Source organism: Pholcus phalangioides, unplaced genomic scaffold, assembly GCF_987345545.1.
Source record: "Pholcus phalangioides strain wild (caught in Gottingen) unplaced genomic scaffold, Ppha-v1.0 ptg000009l_1, whole genome shotgun sequence".
Lineage (NCBI taxonomy): Eukaryota > Metazoa > Arthropoda > Arachnida > Araneae > Pholcidae > Pholcus > Pholcus phalangioides.
The window spans coordinates 18,368,688-18,393,043 of record NW_028301602.1 but is presented as its reverse complement, the minus strand read 5'-3'; the positions used below and the strand labels follow the sequence as shown (position 1 = coordinate 18,393,043).

Genomic DNA, 24,356 nt, shown 5'->3' with positions numbered 1-24,356 from the left:
AACGTCTGTCTTAATGTCGTACATTTGTTCGCGGTGTAAATTAGTCGTCACCGTGGGAGAGAGAGAGAAGGGGAAAACGGGAAAGTAATTTCCTTGCTCTGGCGATCAAATCAGTTTCCATAATCCCAATCTAAAGGAGGAGAACGAGTGGTTTTTAATCTTAGCTGACGACCAATTTAAAGCGACCAACCTTATCGGGAACCCTTTATTAGCTGGCTGGCTCCTTCCTCACGCTCTTATAGCTCCGAGGGCCTTGATTCAAACGCATGGCATTGAATACTTATTTTCCGTGGGTCTTCAAGATACGTTAACGCTCAACAAGAATACGGTAATCATGTTACGGTACACCGGATTCATTTGCATGTCTTTAATGTCTGTTTCATGGCGTGATACGCAGATAGCTCGTGGCATTGCCTTGCCTTTTTTCTTAATTTACAGTTAATTGCAGATGGCATAATTAATCAGTATTTAGTCGTCACTGGTTTGTAGGAATCAAATTCTGCAGCAGTTTGGGTGTCAGTTTATAGGTGCCAGTGATATCAGAGTATTGGTACCTTTGTGTATTCACCTTTTTAGGCCGGGGGGGGGGGTGTATAAGGTTTAGATGTATGAGTTCTTTGATCTTATACACCTGGTTAGGCCGGAATTACACTATAAAAGTTTGATGAACGACGTTTTAGAAAACTTTGAACAACAAACTTAAGAAAAAAACAACAACCAAAGCCTATTGGTTACATTCACTCGAATATAACCGACAGGCAGGGTTCACACTGGCGTGATATGGCAAGCGATGCAGCATACAACTCGACGTGAATTGGTTAAAAACTTGAAATTCAATTTTTTTTTCTACAAAAACGTGGCAAATAACCCTTTTCATTCCTTAAAATTCCATTATTGATGAATGAAATTTCCACATGAGGATTATATGCTTGTCTTCTGATATTTTTGTTATTGTGCTACGTGCGACAGTGCTTTGAGCGGTGACTCGTGCTCTGAGTGACCAAATTCTCCAACATTCTTTACTTGGACAAATCTTTTCTTGGGATATTTCTTCGATAATAGAGAAATCTTGCGTATGCGACTCGACATTTTTTTTCCTTCTTTATACAGTAATTACCCCATTCCACTCCCCTCGTATCTTGTATCAAAAGTAAAGTACAGAAAAGAGTGTGGTCGCCCAAAGTACGATGGTATTTACCTTGGTCGCGTGTAGGACGTTTTTTCCTTGGTCGCTCAGAGAATGGTTACACAGAGCACGTAATCATATTTTCTGTCGAAGTGAAATTTGTTTCTGCGGATTGCCACAGGAAATTACTTTCTAAATTAAGGATATAACAGAGTTCAACATCGGTTTCTGTGAACGGCTGTAGACAGCTCAGAGAAGAGAAGCTTTAACCACAGGAATCGTGGTCATTTGTTACATCACTGCCCGAAAAAAAGACTATAGGCGTAACCCACCATGATATTCAGCGATGCTTTTTATGTAGAAAAGCATGATGAAGTAGACGTCCATATATCATCCATTCATATTAAAAAATAATGGATAAAATAACAGCTTACGTAAGAGGAAGGAGTAATAGAAATCGAGAAATCCGCGTTAAAGTGAAAACTTCCTCACCCCCCGAAACCAAAAATCCGATGCATTCATCAAAATCATCAGCTGTGCTGCTGAGCTGAGCAAATACAAGGAAAAGCACTATACTCCCAGCGTAGTTCCATACACGGATATTTTTCAAAGAATTGACTCTCGCAAAAATACGTATAAATCGTGTTTGAATGATCAACGAGAATCCTCCCTCGATCAAACATTACTCTTTTTCACCGTTTCTCCCTGCCTTTTTGATTATGGAATAATCCCGACGATAAAATTTCCATTCGTATGGGGACATTTATACGTGGAATTTCCGTTCAGAAAGATATTTTATAGATACAATGTTTTACTTTATTCCGTATCTTAAGGCCGGGCGGGATACATCAAAAGAGCAAAGTCAAGAATATCTGGGCCTTTGATCTCTTCCAGTTTTATTCTATTCCGCTATTTTTTCCTCTCTCTATCTCTATCCCGGAATTTCTATTGATCCAACCATTTTTATAGCTTGATATTCCCGAGAGTTTTATACATTCATTGTATTCCATGTCAACATGAATCAACCTAGCCTATTTGCTTCTCTTTTTTTCCCCTGTATGTTTTTAACAAAGACTCCGAATAGGAACCTTTCGTTAAATATCATTGGATTATTACGCAAATATACAGGGTGATTTAAAACTCAATATACAAACTTTTAAGGGAGGTAGAAAACGCGAAAACAGAACAGAATCACATAGACCTGAATCACCAACATGATCAACTGGAGGATAAACGAAGATGCGAACATTTTGCTCTAGCGGTTCCCCCTAGATTCTAAAGATCTGCACACACACCTCTTCCTATACTCGTATGTTTTTTCTTTAAATCAAAACTGTACATAAAATATAGTTTTAAAAATTCATTAGTTATCCTTCCTCCCTTGCGAAACTTTGAACGCCCTCCATTTCTTCTAAGCTGCAACATTCATCGCAACTCACCCCTAATGGATATTCAAACGGTTATAAATTCTCGTATGATGGATTAAGGATTCGTAAATTTCACAAAAAAAAAAAACCCTTCAAATCAAAAATTCTGCATTTGTTCGCTGAAATCGACTCAATTTTTTTTTCAAGTACAGGGTGGGCAAAAAGTCCGCAAAAACATTAAAAATTTATAAAAACCAGAAAAATAATCGAAATAAAAAACGGTTTGCAGGGTTAGCATCACTAGGTCACGGGAATGTTTTTAAGACAGGAAAAAAAACAACTAAAAAAACATCTGATATGTGGCGCTGGTATGAGTGGTGTATAAATTAATAAAATAAAGCAATAAAATTTGAGGAATCGAAAAAAACCACCTGAAGCCACGTGCAAAAATAAAAGTTAGAGGGAAACATACTTCGCCAAATTTGAATTTTACCAAGTATTTCACTATGAGTGACGCAATGTTTCGTCATTAACTTCGACTAATCACGATGCGCAAAATTTCTATAATGTTGCTAGAAAAGTAGGATTTGTTTATACACGTCTCGGGTGTATCGATCCGGTCCATCCAATCTGTCGGAACTGAAAGATGCGATCCGCCGAGAGGTATCATGTATACATCCGGACCTGCTGCACTCCGCCGTTGCTGGATTTGTGACTCGCCTGCAATGTGTTATCCCCTGTGGTGGTGGTCATGTGGAACACATACTACTGTAATAAACGGTTTGGAGGAATTCTGTTCGTTATTTACGCACTTTTTCTATGACTTGTGTACGTCAGCACCACCTATCGGCTGTTTTATTGTTTTTTTTTACTTTTTTTCTCCTGTGAAAATAATTCCAGTGACCTACATAAACGATGCTAACCCTACAAACCGTTTTTATTTCGGTTATTTTTCCGGTTTTTTATGGATTTTTAAAGTTTATACGAACTTTTTGCCCACCCTGTATAATTACAGCTATGGTATGTTCTTGATTTAAATTAATATTTGTCCTTGAAAGGTTGAAGTACCGACATTATTTTTCATATTTGAAATTCACTACAAATACTACATATACACTCATGTCCATAAATTAAGGATAATGCCAGCTCCGGCAAATAAAGGTTCAGAAACAAAACAAACGTTACTTATTCATAAAGCCCATTTATTAAACAAAAGAACAAAAACGATGGTGTATGTATGATACCATTCATAAAAACTACGATTTTTGCTCCCTGGAGAAATTGTAAAAAATATCTCCTTTACAAAAACTTACTATTACATGGTTTATATGATGGTTAATACATTGTATGTCTCCCATGCGATGAAATACAGTCCGTACAACGCCTAGGCATGCTGAGTATCAAATTATCGATCTGATCTTGGGGAAAATCACTCCACTCAGCAAGCAATGCTCTCCGAAGTTCCGGTACACATGTAGGAGGTGGTTGACGGGCTGCAACTCGTCGGCCAAGCATGTCCCACACATGCTCTATCGGATTCAAGTCAGGTGAGAATGCTGGCCATTCCATACGGGTTATATCCTCAGATTCAAGGCATTCGTTTACGATGTTTGCTCGGTGAAAAACGGGCGTTGTCATCCATAAACACAAATTCTGCGCCCATGGCACCCCTAAACAAACGTACATGTTGTTCCAGAATGATGTCCCGATAAATTTGGGCTTTCATGGTTCCGGTTTGAACATGCAGATCTGTTCTGGACCCCAGTATAATTCCATCCCAATCGAGCAATGCTGCACCACCGTAACGGTGTCGTTCAATGATGTTGTCTTGGTGGTAACGGGTACCTGGCGTTCTCCATATGAAAGTCCGACGTGAATCAGACTGCAAGCTAAACCTGGACTCGTCGGAAAACATCACACAAGCCCACTGTGACGATGTCCACATTGCATGTTCTCTACTCCAGGCTAATTGCTGCCGACAGTGAGTTGCCGTGAGCGGAACACATCTGACAGACCTGCGAGCATATAGACCAATATCTCCCAAACGTCTGTACACGGTTTGCCTTGAAACTGTGGTACCCGTGGCTGCAGATAGCTGACGAGACAGGTCGGATGCTGTGCTCCGTCTGCTTCTTTTGGCAGTTACTGCCAAATACCGGTCTTCATTCGGCGTTGTAACTCGGGGGCGACCTGTACTATAACGTCTACTGACATTTCCATTATCTTGGAATCGTTGCCAAAGCCTAGAGATGACACTTTGGGCAATTCCTAGTTCCTCGGATACTTCCATCTGAGTACTCCCACATTCCAGGCAGCCGATAATTCTACCACGTAAAAAATCATACACATGCGTCCTCTGTGTCATAACTATTCGCTTATGGCACTGAGCGCCTTACAGAACTCATGTGAGCAATTTTACTTCTTTGCCACCATTCCTTATATACCCCCCCCCCCTCTTACACTCTCGTCATTGTGACGTACTATCGGCATCATCTGGTGGCTTCCTAAAATTTACATATCATTCTTGTAAATGTGTGTGATAATTCTACAGGTGAAATTTTTACTTTAGATTTCGATTTCTGTGTGATTCTGAATTATCCTTAATTTATGGACATGAGTGTATATAACCGTACATGAAACTCGTAAACATTCCTCTGGGAAATTTCTACGAATCGGTATATACAAGAATATGGTGTGTATATATATGCCCTAACACATTTATGTTGCCGAAGTTATGCATGTTTCAGGATATACTGGGGGTAACTTTGAAGCCTGTATGACATAACCAAAATTATGGCGGTACTAGAAGTAGCTGTCCGTTATCATGATCGTTTCCCCCTTCCCATGTCACGTCTTTAAAAAATATATAAAAATTTACGGAAAAGTCTTCCAGTAATAAATTTGGGTACAAAGATGATGTAGGTGTTGTTGTTGCGGCTTTGGATGTCTAAAATGCATATCGATATGCTGATGAGCTTCATTTGTAGCGTTTGGCCGGGATTACACTATAAAAGTTTGATAAAAGTGCGTTTGTAAAACTCGAAAAATTCAACCAATAAGGTGATCGATTGCATTTGCTAGAATGTTACCGATGCTCTTACTTGTTGATTTTTGAAACTTTTATAAAAGAACTTTTAACAAACTTTTATAATGTAATCCCGGCCTTAGATGTCATGTGTCGATTTAGTTATCTGCTGCTGTCTTTAGTATCATATTGTGCCCTTCTTCGATTCACTATTTTCATTTGCCAAAATTTTTGTCTTTTTTAAAAAATGACCTTATTTTGGCGCTCAAAATATTTCAAGACCATTTCTTACTCCTCAAGACTTACGTAGTAGTAAGTTACTACTTAAGTAGTTTGGTCGTTCCGAATTGTCGATTAGTCCCATAATTTTCTTAGGCCAGTGTGTACCCGGCCTTACAGAACTCAGAAACGAAAGCCAACCGAACTTATTATTATACGAGTTGGAACATCATTTTCAAAACTGAAGGAAGGTTTCATGAACCATCACATATTTTGTGAACCAATCACATGCAAAAACGTGATCTAGTTTTTGCTAGAGAATATTGGCTTTTAAGCACACAAGGACGCAAGGCGTGTATACTGAGGAAAATTATGATAAATTTTCGCTTTTAAAACTGTCAATTATCAATATTTCACGGAAAAGTTGTGAAAAATCAAATTTTCACATTTAATCGTAAAAATTCACAAACTTCATTTATTTCACCAATTTCGCATCTATCGCATCTATTTCGTAAATATGAAATTAACGTAACCGGCATCACACGTACTTTCCAGTTAGCACGCAACTATCATAACACTTGTATAATGGACGTAACTGAACTAAATAAACCAAATTTATTAAAGAAAATATCTCCTAAACCTATCTTCCATTATGTAAATAACAACGAAAAGAGGAAAAATTTGTAATTAAAATTTATTCAGCTACTTAATATTCATCTGATCATCATCGTAGCTTTAAGTGCATATTCGTAACATAAGAGAGCCTGTACTTGACTTACAAGACAAAGTACAAAAAATAATCTAACTTGTTCCGGGGAAATTTTTTTGAATATTTACACTGATTTATTGTATTTTTTTCCTTGTAACAAATCCTCTTTTTTCCTAAAAAAAAATGCAGGAAAAATCATATAATGTTCAAACAGGCATTAAAAATTGTAAATACCCCTCCAGGACCAAATCATAAGTTTTACATCCGCCTCATTGCGAATCATCGATGCATTAAATATTTCTATTTCCTTAGAAAAAAAAATTAATAAATATATATATTTTTTATACGTAAAGCGTAACATTTAAACGAAGAAAAAAAAAAAGAGGAAACAATTTCCCGGTTTTAAATTTTTTCCAGGATATTTTTTGTGTGTTCCGGAGAAGCACATATGTCCACGGGAATCACTATTATTAAATTTTTGGAGTCTATCCAGTCAATTTCACTGTCACAGTTTTGACACTAAAAGACTCACGAATAAAGAGAAAGTATATAAAAATGTTTTTAAGCATGACAAGAGTGTCACTAGTTCATTTTTTGTTAAATTTTTTTTTGTTTTGTTATTCCGTCCTGGAACAAACAAATCGTTAAACATTTTTGTATGTGGAAATAATTTGTCTTTATTTTTATTTTCGGTCCGGGACGGGAAAAAAATAATGTTTTTTTTTTTTTTTGACCGGGACTTTTTCCCGTCCTTTTTATTCACTCGGTATTTTATCTCACAGCAACTCAATTATAGATTTTACGACTGACAGGATTTTATGACAAATCGTAAAATTGTATTTTTTTTTTTTTGTCCTGGACGCATAAAGAAATTTTTATAACTTATGAAGACTTTTTCTCCTGTTTTTTTTATCTTATTTTTTTTTTTTTTTACGAGAGAAATTTGAAAGAAACGATAATAATAGTAAAAGAATACGAGGTTTTGAGATTTTTAAGATTATTTTTCTTTGAATTTAAGACCATTTCACTCTCTGTTGTGTTGATTTAAATAATACTTTATTCATCAAGTATTAACTTTTTTTAGTTCATGGTTTACGGGTTTTTCTAAGGCAATTTGTAGGTTAGAAAGTACGAATATAATTTTGTTTCATTTAAATCGAATTTTTCCGAGGTTTTGATATTTTTTATAATGATTATGAACTTTATAAATTTTTATTTTAGGGAAAGATTTTCAAAGACTTTTTATTAAAAATAAGATAATTATCTCTCTTCTTTTACACAGGATTTTATGGAATGTATTGTCCAAACTGGAAAATACTTTGTCGTTATATCGGTTTGTGAAAATTGAATTTTTTGGTCAAGGAAATAAGCAATTTCGAACAGAATTCAGACTTAAATTGTATTTTCGACTAACAAGTTATGGATCTCGATGTTCATCTTTACCGAGAGAAAATATTCCTATTTGTCACTAATAACATCGATTTTAAGAAATATTTCCAATTATAAAATTGTTTTTATAACAAATCCAATAATGAAACTGATTTTTTAAAATATTACTTTCCATAAAGTCGATTTCAAAAGTATCGACAATTACAAAATTGATTTTTTTTTAATATCACCAATTATATGTCGGTCTAAAACTTTGTTAGTCAGTTTCATGAATGAGTGATTATTTAATTAATGACATTTCACGCACAATTATATTGTAAATATAATTTAGTTTTATTATTTTTAATAAATAATCAAGATTTATCATTTTTTAGTTTCTTATCACTATTTCAATTTAAATTTTTCCAAAGAAAATAGTTTGATAGGAAAAACACAAATCACAATTCTTTTTCAGATAATTAACAACTATTTTAAGTTAACAAATGGATGTTCGTGCCCATTTCAATAGATATTTCCAGAAATTAAATATAAAAAAAATACAGCAATAAAATAAATTTTAAAAATGTCACTAATTATAAAATCGATTTTCAAAAATATATTTGAATCATTAAAATATTACCAATTATGAAATTGCTTTGTTAAAATATTATAAACTACAAAAAATAATCACATAAAACAATTTTTCCATTAACCTATTTACGATCACGGGCGTAATATTACGTCACCAGTGTAATAAGTTCAAATAAGTTCTCTGTATTTACTTTCTCCCTCTCTTCACCATCGCGAATCTTTATGGCAACCCTATCATCAACAGAAGTTGCTTTTTCTTTCCCTCCTTTCTTCACAATGTATCGTTCTACTATATAAATGAATGAGCAAAAAAGAACACGTGTGGGGGGGGGGGGTGAAAATATGATTCTTAAAAACTCTCTTATATCTGCCTTATCTATTATGCTTTTCCCTTTTATATTCCTTTCCTTTCCCCATGCCCCTTCGTCTTTACAGTGGGTGGTTAGGTTAGGACAAGGTTACCAGATTTATCGCCGATTCGTTGAATATAGATAATCCAAATTTCTTGCCAAACCCTTGTACGTGAAATGGTAAAAAAAACCGGTCTAAAACTTTTCTAGTCAATTTTACAAATCAGTCATCATTAATTAATTACATATCACGCAGAATTATATTTTTATTGCATTAATCAATACCATAATATTATTTTATCACGAAATAGCATTCGTTAAAGAAAATAATCTAGATTTATAAATTTTTAGTTTTCTTATATGAGTATTTCAGTTTAAATTTTTTCTAAGAAAAGAGTTTGACAAAAAAAAACACACAAATTACAGTTTCTTTTCAAATAATTAACAACTAACTTTTTCCAGTTAAAAAAATGGATGTTCATGTTCATTTCAATCAGGAAAACAGATTTCCAGAAACTAAATATTCAAAAAAATACAGTAATAAAAAAATCATTTTCTAAATATCACTAATTATAAAATTGTTTTTAAAAATATCATAAACTACAAAAAAAAAATCACATAAAGCATCAGTTTTTCCATTAAAAAGTCAGTTTAAAAATTTGCTAGTTAATTTTATGAATCAGCGATTATTAATTAACTGCATCTCACGCAGAATCATATTTTCATTGTATTAATCATTACAACAATATTGTTTTATCATGAAATAACATTGGTCAAAAGAAATAATCTAGATTTATAATTTTTAATTTATTGTTAGTAAATTTTTCCGAAAGAAATAGTTTTATATAAAAACACAAATTGCAATTCTTTTTCAAATAATTAACAACTAATTATTTCGAATTAAAAAAATGGATGTTCGTGCCCATTTCAATCGAGAAAACACAGATTTCTCCTGAAACTAAATATTAAAAAAAAAATACACCAATAAAATAAATTTTCAAAGAATTTGTTCGAGGAACAGAAATATATTTATACACGGGAAAGCTATGCAAGCGTATAATTTGAACATCGTACGTTCGCGTGATCGGATCAAACATCGAGTCCATAAAGAAATTCATGGAAGTTGAAATAATGGAAAGAACCAAAAATGTATATAAAAAAACAAAAAAAATTCATGGCAAGTTTCCATTTTTTTCAAGTTTCCTGCAAGACAAAATGAATTACTTAACTACTTTTTTTATTTCATTTCTTAACATACCGTAAAAGAAAAGTATACGTGATTTAATACAACATTCTATCCAACCAGTTAATAAAACACGAGCTGAATTCCACTTCCAGAAATTTCCTTTTTCCAATTTTTTTTATTTGCAGCGTTAAAATGGGAAAATTCCTTGAATTATTCATTTACACTCTTCCTTGCCTCGAAGGCAATTTCTTTTTTACTGGCTTATCAAGTTTATAACACGTACGAAAATCGGGTTTGTGTTATGTAATAGTCAATTTTATATACATGATATGTTTGCATATAGAGTAAATACAGATTAATTCGTCTATAACGACCTTGATTTTAACAGAGGAGTTCTCAACCTATGGGTCGCGGTCGAAACTTGATTCGCCGGGGCTTCCGAGATGGTTCGTGCAAATTCATTTACAGCCAAGGATTCTTGAGCTATGCACCACGACCCAAATTTGCAAGCCGTAAAGAGTAGAAATGGTCCAGGACCTTTTCTGGTCAGGGCTCAATAGAGCCACCATACCGGGGGGGGACGGGGGGGAAGACATGTGACCCAACACTCGTGCTGGCCACAGTGACAGGAAGAGCTCACCCGAGTCACCAAGTAGAAAAGAGTAGACGTTATCCAGGACCTGGCCTGTCGGTAACTAACTTTCCCAACAAGCCGAAAAGGGAGAAGTAGCAGCACAGCACCTGGGCTGGCCACAGTGATGCAAAGGGCTCACCCGAGCCTCCAAGCCGAAAAGCGTAGACGGGGTCCAGGACCTGGCCTGAACACGGTAAACAACAAAGACCACCCAGCCCCTTAACCGGGGCAATGGCTAAAACTGACAATTGTTGACAGACATACCTGGATGGGTCATACAAATTCATTTACAGCTAGGAAATCTTGAGCTACGAGCCACGACTCAAACTTGATTCGCAGTCTTCCGAGATATTGCGTACAAATTAATTTACAGTCAAAGATGTTTAGCTACTACTACGGAACCACACATGCACCTCGTCCATGTTCCGCTATGGGACTTTTTAACGAGTAAGTGCATGGTGGAATGGTCGTACATGTGTTTTGAACCTAACAAGAATCTTGTTTCTGTGCAATGCTAGTTATGGTGCTGCCATCTATTTTCAAACTATGAGTGAATTGTAATGACTGAATATTTGTATTTCTGTTGAGGTTGTTGCTATCTGAGGCGAGACTTTTAAACGGGGAGATCGGCTCGCATTCGCGCCTCGAAAAAAAATTTCCATGAAACTCTACTAGACGGCCGACAATTCATATTTTGTAGAGATTCTTCTAGATTCACACGGTGGCATTTCAACGGGTGGCTCACCCGGGTCTCCTTCAGGGATACGAGTCAAATGGGGGAAGACTCCCTACTTTATTCGGGAACTTTATTTTTATTGATATTATTTTTTCACTAAATACGAATCTTTATTATTATGAGAAATTATTCTCTCATTAAATACCAGTATTCAAATTAATGAAATATTTATTTCAATAATTCTGGAAATATTTTTCATAAATTATGAATTTTCATGACTTCCGAAATAATGTTTTTTCCACCAATTCTGAACTCATTTCTCTCGTTAATTACGAAATCATCTCTCTCATTAATTATTAAATTATTTTCCCCATCAATTATGAAATCATTTCTCTAATTAATTATGAAATAATTTCTCTAATTAATTATGAAATAATTTCTCTAATTAATTCTAAAATCATTTCTCTCAATAATTATGAAATCATTTCTCTCAATAATTATGAAATCATTTCTCTCAATAATTATGAAATCATTTCTCTCAATAATTATGAAATCATTTCTCTAATTAATTATGAAATCATTTCTCTCATTAATTATGAAATCATTTCTCTCATTAATTATGAAATCATTTCTCTCATTAATTCTAAAATTATCTCTTTCAATAATTTTTAAATCGTTTCTCTCATTAGTTCTGAAATGTTTTGAAATTCGAAAGTGATTTTGAAATTACTTCTTTCACCAATTCTGGAATGCATTTTTTTTTCGTCGAGATTTTATTCCTAGCATTTGTACAACGACCTTGGATACAACGACAAATTTTCCATTTTTTCTTTATAGCATTTTTCCTAAAAAATTGCTTGAATTAGAGCTAATAATACATCGCACTAAAGCAATGTTTGTCGGTTGTTGATACCAAGCGTTGAAAAAATTATTTATTACATGCTCGACGCTTCGATTTGCTTATTAGCATGAAACTTACGTGGAACATCCCCGTATATATTTCTCCGTAATTTTCCTCTCCCCAACTCTTTTATTTTATTTTAAAAAAAGTCCTGTTTTTCCAACAAAGCTTACTTTAATTCATAATCATTACTATAATCAGGGTGAAGGTCATTTGTAAATTGTGTTACAATGGATATGACTATAAACGTAAATAATTATTACCGTCTCACATTTCCGTCAGGTTCAACTTTTTTTCAGTGAGACACATTTTAAATCACTGCAGGCTTGCTGTGCCACGGCCGACTAGACATTCAATTGTTATAGTGGGCCATGGCTGTACCATTGCATTTCTCGCCAGGGGGTTTTTCGATAAGCAATATTTAGTGATTTTGCCGACGGCTGGCAACATTTTGGGCGAGAGTTGACAATGCTCAGTATTTATGATCCCAATTTCCCGTATTTCTAATCGATGAAATTTGGTCCACACTTTAAACACGATGGCAACTTCTTGTAAGTATTTAATTTTGAAAGGTTTTGTTCATGAAAGGTCTCTGGGAAAGTTAACCTTGATTGCAATGTGACCTTTGTCATAACGATAAAATTTCGTGGAAATTTCGATATCGTTATAACGGAATTCGACTGTACTTGTTTTTAAAAAAATTTAAAACGTTTCGGTGGAAATTAAATACTTCTCATTCATCGAACGGAATTATTCTCCTCTCCCCCCCCCCTCCACCATGTTAATAGATCTATCGATATTATACCGACTCCGAAAATCGATGTTAGTGATCGTGAAAATTACCACCGATGTTGAAAACGTAATTAAATTCTAACTGCATGGTGCCCATCACTCCGCGGGAAAAGATGAGATTGCAATGGCACAGCTGCGAACGATTTAAATTAGTGATTCGTCGCCATCGGTTTTCAGGCACGAAGGCAGGCAGGCACATGCTCGAAATTTAGACGATTTGCTCGGGAACACGGAATGAGATTAATTGATGGTGGGAGGAATTACGGGCGCCATATATGCCCAAAGAAAGGAGGAGATATACAGCAGGGAAATATAGGCTGAATGAATGAACGCCAGAACTTTTCCACTAGACTTATCCCGTTGCCGAGATCTCTTCCAGCCCAGCTTCGTGGCAAAGTCTGGAACACTTTATTTTGTGTCAAAAAAAAAAAGAAAACGCACAAAATTTTTACAGCATATTTTCCCCGGACAATTGGGTAGTGTCGCGATTAACAAATTTTGTGGTGATTACAGACAAGATGGGATTGGGAGTTGGAGAAAAATTCGGGGTTTAGTTAAGACGGATGAATGTACACATATTAGGATAGAGGTATGTTTTAAAAGCAATTGAGCCCCCCCCCCCCCATGCCATCTCATCTCTTATCTCACACTTGCCATATTATATACACCGGATACAAAAAATAGAATCATATTGTGAAAGGAAAAAATTAAAAAACCATATGTATCCATCGCGCGCGGAGTGAGTCATCTCGCTTAACAACCTATTGATGAGCACGTGGTAATAGGCTGAGATCGGTTCTCTCCATATGAGAACGTTTGGTATATGCAGAGTGTTAACTATCGACCGCCCAATTATTACACTCGTGATTCCTTGTGAAAAACTGATATATAGAAAAACGTTTCAGTTTTTTGATCTGACCTATAACCCTTTAAAAATTGATGACGTCACTTAAACATCTGGCCAAATTTACCAAACGTTTAATTTGGCGTTTTTAATAATGCTAAAAATATATTAACCTTGCTATGCAGAAAACGAAAGAGGTATAAAAGCAGTTTGTTTTCTCCTCGCACTTTTCAGGAAAAAGAAAAGCACTTTTTTGTTTACAAGTCAATCAGAAAAAATATATTCTTTGCATCTCACAACGCCAACTTCACAAAAGTTATAGATAACAGTTAGTCCTTTTGTTTTATTCTCCAGAAAAAGTACTGCGTCTATTTATATTTTTTTATATAATTTCTAATTTGATGGCATTCAGCATACAAGAATATTTTGGCATGCACCTTATATTAGGTGAGTGCCACGGATCAGCCTTGCAAGTAGCAAGGTTCTACAGTCAACGGCATCCAACGAGAAAGCATACAGACCATAAAGTTATTTTGTGACTAGATCGCCGAGTGCGCCAGTCAGTGTGTGTGTATTACCACGACGAAACGTAGACGCTAGGCCAGTGTTGACCGTAAGGACACCGGCAACTTGAAAGGTTTGTACAATCTTTCCAAGTTGTTGTTTTTTTTCAGGGAAATTTTCTTCTCTGGAAAAAAAAATTTCCCGAAACCTGAAAAGGAGGACAAAAGAAAGAATTTTCCGAAACGTAAAAGGACGCTTTAAATGGCATCAGAAAAGGAGGACGTCCGGTAGCCCTTGTCCAATCACTCTTGGTGCAGCGCCGTATAGCGAAAGAAATGTGAACTAATTTTTTTTTTTGTGTGTGTGTGTGTATCAAAAAATCTTCCTCCATGAGAATTGCGCAAACCACATTCAAATACAGTGAAACCTCGCTATAACGATAAATCCCTCTACAACGGTATTTTTTCAAGTCTTGTTCGGAAATGTCTATACTCTAATATTTATAACTGCCTGCCCTGCCTCTCTCTCTCTCTACGTAACTATAATCCCTCTACAACGATATTTTTTCTTGGTCCTCAAGGTATTGTTATACCGAGGTTTTTTACTGTGCACCGATTTGCCTCCAATTTTTACAAATTTTTAAACTATTCACGAATTTACGGGACATATTTGCAAACTTTCATAATCACTGATATCCAGTATAGGTATGATATACAAATACAACGCCACAACAGGCAAAATGCCCAACGAGGGCGGCTGAGAAAAAGATGCCCACAAAAATATGGATTTCATATATTTCAAAAATACAGCAACCCAATTAAAAATGCAATTAACAAAAATTATAAACAATATATACACGTGATAAATATCATACAATGCCCATATAGAATACTTAATGTTGTCTCATTCTAAGTATGGATAGTTTCTCAATTTACCCCAACATGTTTATCGTATTTCTTTTTAAACGTGTCAATTGTGTTTACCATCGATATGAATATAGACACATCATCGTTGCCAATTATATTCCAAAAATTTTCACAAACCATAATTTCCTAAAATTTCATCCTATTGTCATCATTACAATGGGATTAACCTATCAAAACCTTTTGAGAAAAAAAAAGTGGGGGGGGGGGGTTTCGTTAACGAGTTTCCGGGACGCGTAATATCCTCGCTCCATTCAATTATTTCGCATGAAATGTAGTGTAATTTTTTTTTCTCTCCCTCTCTCTCTCTCTCTCTAAAAATAATTAGCATATAATTAATTATTCTCAAACAGAATTGATTTCGTGAGTAAAGAGGACAAAGAGAAAAAAAAGAGAAGAAACTTAATTTTTATGAGATTCTGGTTATAAAACGCTTGCAATTAATTAAATACTAAGTAGCGAATTATCTTCTCTCTCTCGGAAAACAAACTCTTAGGAGATCCATTTCCTTCCAAATAAAAGGGCTTAGACAGTCTTGTTAAAAGAGACAATGGCACCAAAAGAAAAGAGATACTCACATTCATGGGTGAAAGAGAGAGAGATAGAATTGGTTTCTGTGGAAAATGACTGCTGCTGCTGCTGGCCAACCCCCGAAAATTTCCGTTTTCGTTGGTGCTTCAAGATACAGTCGAAAACGTTTCCGTCTTCATACAGATTAAACTTTTCACCGCTTTGCTCGTCTTAATTAAAGGTTTCTACCATTTCGCCACTTTATTCACGTCCCACTTTTCTCTCTCTCTCTCTTTCTCCCCTGCCCGCTCCCGGAACTTTTCCTGGGAACGGAATAGATTCTAATTATGACGTCATTCCTACTCCCGAAAAGTTGGGAAAAGGAAAGAGAGAGAGGGAGAGAGGGAGGTTAAATGCGCCGTCCCAGTTAATTTAAAACTTTTCCTAGACAGTAATTAGAACCGTCTTTTACTCTAGAAAGATCCACTGTGAAATCCTCCTCTGTATGTATATACGTATATGATAAAGTCAGTGCATAAGGTTTCCGCTTAATGGTGGCAATTCTTTTTCCTTTTTCTAACTCCACTACTCCTCAATGTTTCATTGAGTTTCTGGACGAATTGTGATGATAGGAAGCGGAGAAACATTACAATCAGTATTTTGATTGTATGGAAATTTTCAAATAGTGTGTTATTTGTTTGGAGGAGTTTGGAAATGACTGGAAGAAGTTAGCACGGTAATCATAATTATAGAAAAACTAAGATGCGATAATGATAAAATGGTAGAATCACTGTTAAAACACTCTTATATAATTAGGAGACTCACAGATCTACCCTACGTATAGAAGAGAAATGATCCGAGATAACTGAAAAAGATATTCATAGCCGATTTTAAAACATATGCACGTCTAAGATATCAAATTAATGTGGAATACAGTAAAACGCCTAATAACGGTCACCCCTCAATTGGGATCACCTCTGTTTTACGGCCAAATAAAAATATCCCGGCAAAAAGCCTATTTAAATAATGCATTTTGAACCCCTGTTTAACGGTCATCCTCAGATACGGTCACGGACACCATTTTCATCGTTCGTTCTATTGAACTAAAACCCCCGTATGGCCACCAATAGTTGCAATTTTGGTTCGAATTATGGCCACTAGATGGCAGCAAAAGTTGAAATATTTGATCAATTTTTTTTTATACATGGCTGCTTTTGTATGAAATTTTACCTTGCAGTTTGTTTAATGTTTGGTACCTCTGATGTCCGTTTGGAATCTGAAATCATGTGTTACTGATTGTGCCCCTATATTTCACATTATTCCCCGCTGTTTGATATGGAAAGCTCTAGTATAATCGTCACTCTCTATCACTAAGGAAAAAAAATTGATTCACACTATCCGACCAAGTTAAAAATTAATACGTAATCATTTCCCGTGATTCCAAGCTGCACAAAAACTGATGTTGTGCAACTACTCAAAATCGACCATTAAAATCTAACCACACCTCAAAACAGGACAGGTTTTTGAGCTGGTTAGAGAGTAAGCGCAGGAACATTTATTTTGCATCGCGGAAGTAATGGTAACAGCCCCTCAGTCACCTACATCAAGGACTTTTAAAAAACCGAAAACTGTGAGCTTTGACTCTTTCATGTTATGCCTACCTTTTAACATTTGCGTAATCATTTACGAATGAAGAGTGAAATGATGTTAAATAACTTTTGTAAGAATCAAACTTACGGTTTACGTTAATCTTTTGTTTACTTTAAAGGCGTATGTATTTGTACTCTGTAATGCATATGGTTTTATGTCTACTGAAATCAAAACTTTATCCTGAAACCTAAAATAAGCCCAATTTGTTAATAAATTTTTTAATGAATTTTTAATATGTACAGTTCAGTATGTAATAAACAGTTATTAAGTATTCACCTGTACTTAGCGGTCAGAAAATATGAATAAGAGTGGGTTTGGACATAAACAGGATGTTTTTGTTCGCGTGGGTGGGAGTAGGAAGTGAGTATTTACAGAACTCCGACCTATTCGGGTTTTCTGTTATCCGGCCGCACAGTCCGGATGGCCCCGAGTCTATCGTATTAACAAGACGCGTTTACGCAGAGATTCAGTCGGACGCAGAGGGATAGGACCTGGAACATACGCGGAGCCACTTACAACTTGATTTAGGTTCCTCTCCTTCGGGTCCCACGATAGGGCTACCGATTTTTATTTTTGTAATTTTTCATTTACACATTGTGATTTATATTTTTGAATCTCGAATGAACGTATATCGTCTCAACGGCTGTACGTAAAAAGAATTATACGATGTATAGCGATTAACGAATGTACATTGTACCCTACGAAAGGGGACCCCCAATCTCCATCCTTGTCTTTCAGAATTATCTCTGGCACTACCGCATCCTACGGGCCCAATGAGCTAAAATCGGTTAAGCGACAGAGCCTTATCGGGCCCGACCTGTTCTGTATTAACAAGAGAAGAGGACATCGTTTTCTACGCGTCGATCGCTAGTTCATGCCTTTCGTTTAGTTCATAGAATAGGAATTATCTGAGACAATTTACGAAGGCTAATTTAAAATAAAATGTTTCGTATCTTTGATTTCAAAAATATGCACGTCTCGGATATCGAAATAATGGGGAATATTAATTACATATTCTGGGTGGGAGAAAAAAAAATCAGTAAGAAATATCAACGTATTGACATCAAATAGAGTGGTCTGAACAAAAATACAGCGGATCCTTCCATAACGGGCAATTCCCGTTAGCGGAAACCTTCCGTTAAAGGACATTTTTTTCTTGAAATACGTCGACGGGCCGCAATGTATTTTACTATCCCCTTAACAGACATTCCTCGTCAGCGGACAAAATCTTTGTTCCTAAGGGTATCCGTTATCGAGAGGTTCTCCTGTAGGCCTACTTATTTGTGAACCTCGTACAAAGTTTCTCCAATGTGTTGAAGACCGTCGTCTTACTGGCAAAAAGAGATGTTATATTGCAAATAGGAAATTTCTCGAATTGCAAAAATCTGAATCAAATCCAAATAAACCTAATTGCGGCATTTTTGTAAGAAAAAAGAGAATCCGGTAATATATTATGTATATATATATATATATATATAAATTGTAGGTCCTGGTCTAATTAGCCGTGCAGAATGACCGTGGTGCGGTAAAAATGATCACAAAAAAAATGAAATGAAAACAAAAAATATATGAAGGACCAACAAGCGTTTTATGAATCTCAAATTTTGTTGAACATACGTATTATGAATTTGTGTTACATCTTATGTCTAGGAGCTGCTGAGTTAAGGCTTCTGTGTATCCATATTGTTATCATGAACTTCGATACACAGCCCGACTAGGCGTTGTGTGGGCCTTTGCTTACTTTTCACCCAATCACGGCATATTGTACTACTGCTCCGAATTGGCGAAATAATAATGAAGGGGGGGGGGAGGAGTTCCTGAGTCATTATCACACACTCTAAGGAACCTACTGTATGATCGTGATTGCAATCATCGTATTATAGCCATTGTTTAATTTTGTAGCAGCTTGTTTTTGCTAGTCGTTGTCGGGAGAAAATCGGGGACCAGAAAATGTTCATCTAAGACAGTGATGGGAAAACTTTCTCAGGAGCGGGCCAAAAAGGAAAAAAAAAAAAATGTCGGGCCGGTTTTCCTGTATCTATCGTAAAAATCATATTCCCTTAAGTATCAGTATTGCCTTAATAAATAATAATCCCAGATCTAAATTATACATATTGCGTGCATATTTCTGTAAAATGAAATTCTACGTCACTTTTCTGGAGTGACCAGGTGACAAATAGAGCAGAATATTTTGTATTGTCAATTTAGATAGAATCTATTGAATACAATAATAATACATGATTTATTAATTGGTTATTGCTTCTAAAACGAAAAAAAAAAGAAGTCTAAATATACTTGTTTGCGTTATATCTCTTTAAAATTGCAAAATATTTTCTGAACTAAAATAATTTACGATCAGAATTAATAACCTAATAGAAGAAAAAGTGTACATGATCTAAAACGTACAATTCAAAAAATTCATTGATACATAAAAAAAAATTAGAAACACACAAATCAAATACAAAAAATAAATTCAGAACATTTGTTACATATTTGAAAATATGAAATGTATTTCTCACATGTATTGTTATACATATTTGCAGTCTTTTCAGTAATTAAAAAGTTTACCCTTTCATTTCCACACTATGAAGAAATGAAATAATTATTATGCAAATTTTTTAGTAGGTTATTTTAGTTATAGTTAAGCTTAAAAAACTAAAAAAAAAAACCCATTTAACACACAACAAATTAATAAACCCGGTGCTTAAAAGATTCGTCAGCACTGTACGCTTACAATAAAATTAAAACATATTTATTCAAATGTGTTGAATAATGCGTAAAATAATGAATATTTATGTATTTTACCACAAAGAAAGTTGTTTTATACATTCGTTAGGGGTACACTTTGTGGAATGCACTGCACCAGACAGGAGTATAATTCAGTAAACACTTTTACAAAGCGAAATATATAACTGAATTTAATTAATTAATTTATTAAAAAAAAAAACTAGTTTTTTGTCCTACACTTGTGCTGTCACCTAGTAATCGTTTTTATACTTCAAAGTATCAACATCCAGCAGCGCATGTAAGGATGTAAGGAATGTTACGGGGGGGGGGGGGGGTTGAAAAATTAGAAGCACCGTCAGTAAGGAAAAGCCATCACCATTCCCGTATGTTGATGACATATGCAATATTTTCGCATCTTTTGTATTTATCTGCTTATTCTCACCATTTTCAGGCATTTTCAGAATATTTTTTCACTTTTTAAATTTTTGACAATGGAAAGGATTGAAAAAAATAATAATAATACATGAATAATAATTGCATCGAGCACCTATGTAAAATGTGCTTAAATTTCTTGAAAAATAAAATGAAACAGATTTTTTGTTTTTTTTTTTGCTTTCTTAACCATAAGCGTACACAGGATTTTCTCGGGGGGTGGTGGTTCGTTTTTACTGCAAAGAATCCTACCCCCGCCCCCTTCCCAGTACTCCAGCAATGGACTTCACATCAAGCAACGGGACGCCCGGATCAGATTCTTCACGGGCCTCTCAATAAAGAATTTCCTGTGAGAAAAAAAAGAAGATAAGAATCGTCTCAGCCCCCACAACCCAGTGCCGGAGTCCTGTGAACCCCCCACTCTTGTGGGAGGGGGCATAACTTCAGGGTTCCTAACCGATTCATGAATTACAACTCGTTTATTAGAAATTTTCTTATCCTTGATGAACCTAAACGTTGAGAGAAAAAAACTTACACATGGTTTTTGGGTTTTGATGCTGTCAAAACTCTTTCTTTCGACTTTCGAATATAATACGTTTCTAGAAAACTTTAGTTAATTATTTTGATGGCATTTTTTCCCCAATTTTCAAGGGCATTTTTTTAAGATTTTTTAGGGCCGCAATATCTGGGCCTTGATGATGACCAAGGATATTGTTGACCTAAGAAATCCCGAAAAATGAACATAAAAATGGCTCAAAAACTTGAAAAAAAAAGATCAAAACCTGAAGAAAATGCTCTAAAACTTCGAAATAATGTCTTAAAAGCTAAAAGAAAAATTCCCAAAAACTGACAAAAAAATGCTATCAGAATAACAAAACAAATTTCTTTAGAAATTGAACCAGTCATTAATTTATTGACAAATTTCTAAAAAGATTTACTTCACTCAACATCAACAGATGTTCTTAGGGATATTTGGAGGGGAGAAGGAGATCTGATCACAGTGTTAATTTCTCTTCAATTTCGAAATTTTTAGACGTTCCCGTAAAGACCTCAAAATTTTTAATAAATGAATAAGGTAATAAATCTGCTTTTTTCCCTTTATTTTTTTCAAATTTCATAATAGCAAATTGGCCTACCCCCGCCCTCCTTTCAGCACACCGACTTTATCGATAGTATCAATAAGCTCCATACTTTTCTGCAGGGACTGAATGGTGGAAACCAGAATGCTGAAGATTGATGTTATTATCTTATGTTTGTCATGAGTTCTTCAATATTCCCAAGGCAAAACAAAGCTAAGGAAATCTTACTGTATGCAGCATTCTTGTGGATCAAAATCGTTTAACGTGAATTTGCCGATTTTAGAATTCTCTCTGTGTTTCGTGCAAGTACTATATACGAGTTCTCATATTATATAATGCTAATTCCTCTCTCTTTCTCTCAACATCCCATATAGGATCGTAATATCTTGAATTCACTTTCATTTATTGTTTTGTTAAGTGCGGCCAACTCTCGGAATATTTACTATATATACGGTAAAACATCTCTTTTGCGGTCACCGGTGAGACAAAAAAATTCGTCCGTAAAAGAGGGGTGGCTTCTAATCAAGGTTTTGAAATGGGGAATTATTATTCAACCGTAAAAAGAGGGTTGTCTGTAAAGAGGAGTTTTAATGTACTAAATTTACCTGGAATTGATTCTGAACTTAGTTTGTCATCTATAAAGTGATAAAAGTAATGCTTTTTTTTTTCACTAAAAATTTTTTCATCGTACTTTTTATTAAATAAAAAGATTCAAAAGTAATGTAAAAATGCCAAAGAAATGTCCTTAAACATGAAAAAAAAATGCCTTAAAAGTGGAAAAGTATTGAAAAATTCAAAAATTTCAAAAAAATACAATTGTCATTAACATCTAGGCCATGGTCATTATAAATGGTTTTTGAGTAAAAAAGTTTGAATGTATTGACACTTACCTTGAGAAGAACCGCTGCCGACAAAACAAGAAACAAACACGAAAACAACACACTTGCAGACAAACGAAAATCCATGGTCCGAAGAAAAACTTTTCAATCTCTTCTCGGATCTCATTATATAATTTTTCATTGAAATGAAATTTAAAAACAAATAAATTTGAATCACATAATTTCTAAAAAGTTTCCGTAAAAAAAAGTTTTCTCTTCAGCGGAAAAAAAACTATTCGCGAAATAAATTCAATTCCAGGCAGACAAGAAAATAAGTAAACAACAAGAAAAGTTTGTGTTTTTCTGTTGATATCCTTCGCAGTAAGATTGTCCCAACTTCTCCACAAGTTCGTGTGTGTGCGTGCTCCTGCTCCCGTTCCTGTATTTGAGAATTCGTGAAAGACCCGTCTTTTCGGGATCGTATACAAGGAACAGCTGTCGAATGCAGCGCCTCCTACAGCCGGACAAAAGAAATAGCAAATAAAATAAGAAAAAAAGGAGATTCCCCCGGCTGGAATCTCTGACAGCTTGACGCTCTCACTGATCATATCGGCACCTAACAGTAAGGGAAAAGTGAGAGATAAGATACTTACTTTTCTCTGGGATTCTTATTCTTTATTCTTGTTCGGAGATCCGTCTGATCCATTTTCCTCCTATTTCCCGGTCACGTCCAGGATTTCCCTTTTTTTTTATGATGTCATGTCTGCAAACTTCAAATATAAGTTACATGTGAATCTGTATTTATTATGAAATGAAAAAAATATGATTCGTATGTTACGTAAATGTGATAAATGCGGTTATTATATCAAATAATATAATCGGTTATTAAGCATACTTACCAAGCATTTTGGTAAGTTTGATAATTTTCCATAAATTTATCGCTTTTATGCATGGTACCCGGGCGTCGTTGGTAAATTTGATACATTTCCTTAAATTTACCACTTTTACTAGAGATTATGCATATAATAATACATATACTATACATGATTCATACATCTATTGTCTCGTTATATCAGGGGTAGGATCGTAAAATTTGTTATCATATCGGAGTCCGACTATATTCATTGTACATATTATACGCCCATTTGATACTTTTTCTTTTAATTTCACAATTACAAACATGTAATACACAAATTCAGACATGTGTTACATGAATACAAACGTGTTACACGAATAAAAACATGTGTTACACGAATACAAACATGTGTTACACGAATACAAACATGTGTTACACGAATACAAACATGTGTTACACGAATACAAACATGTGTTACACGAATACAAACATGTGTTACACGAATACAAGTATGTAGTACACAAATCTAGAAATGTGTTACATAAATCTAGAAATGTGTTACATATACAAACATATAATACACAAAAAAAAAAAAAAATGGATGAACACATATTACAAACAAACACTTTGTAGCCTCAAGGGACTAAAAAGTCCTTCCAGCAGGCCTAAAGGAATATATAAGCTATAGAATATTTTTTCTTTCTCTTGTAACAGCATTATTATATTTATTAGATATGTGTTCACAAATGTATTTTCGCTTATCTATTTCGCTCAATAAGGTTCACAATTAAGTTGTTTTTCGTGAAGCTCAATATAATGCAACCATCGTACACCACTTCTCTTATTTATTATTATACTCTTTTGCTCTTTCAATACTTTCATCTAAATGGTTTCGTAATCTATGCGTCTGACGAAGTCAAAAATCTCATGATTTATGATTTTATTATTATTAAATTAATTTTCAATGCGAGAAATGTTTAATATCTTAAGGGCAATGAAGGAAAAGCTCTTTTTATATAATGATTTATTTGGTTTTGGTACTTGATAAACTCGATTATATCTATTTGTG

At 34.7% G+C, this 24,356-nt stretch overlaps 1 protein-coding gene across 1 annotated transcript in view; it reads right to left on the bottom strand.

Annotated features, from left to right (window-relative positions):
• LOC149082172 (alkaline phosphatase-like) overlaps positions 1–22,863 on the bottom strand; it is a 164,087-nt gene extending 141,224 nt beyond the window's left edge. The window contains exon 1 of the mRNA XM_089235689.1: positions 22,504–22,863. Coding sequence (XP_089091815.1) covers positions 22,504–22,633 — 130 coding nt within the window. The 5' untranslated portion in view covers positions 22,634–22,863. The remainder of the gene's footprint in view (positions 1–22,503) is intronic.
• Positions 22,864–24,356: the final 1,493 nt, after the last annotated feature.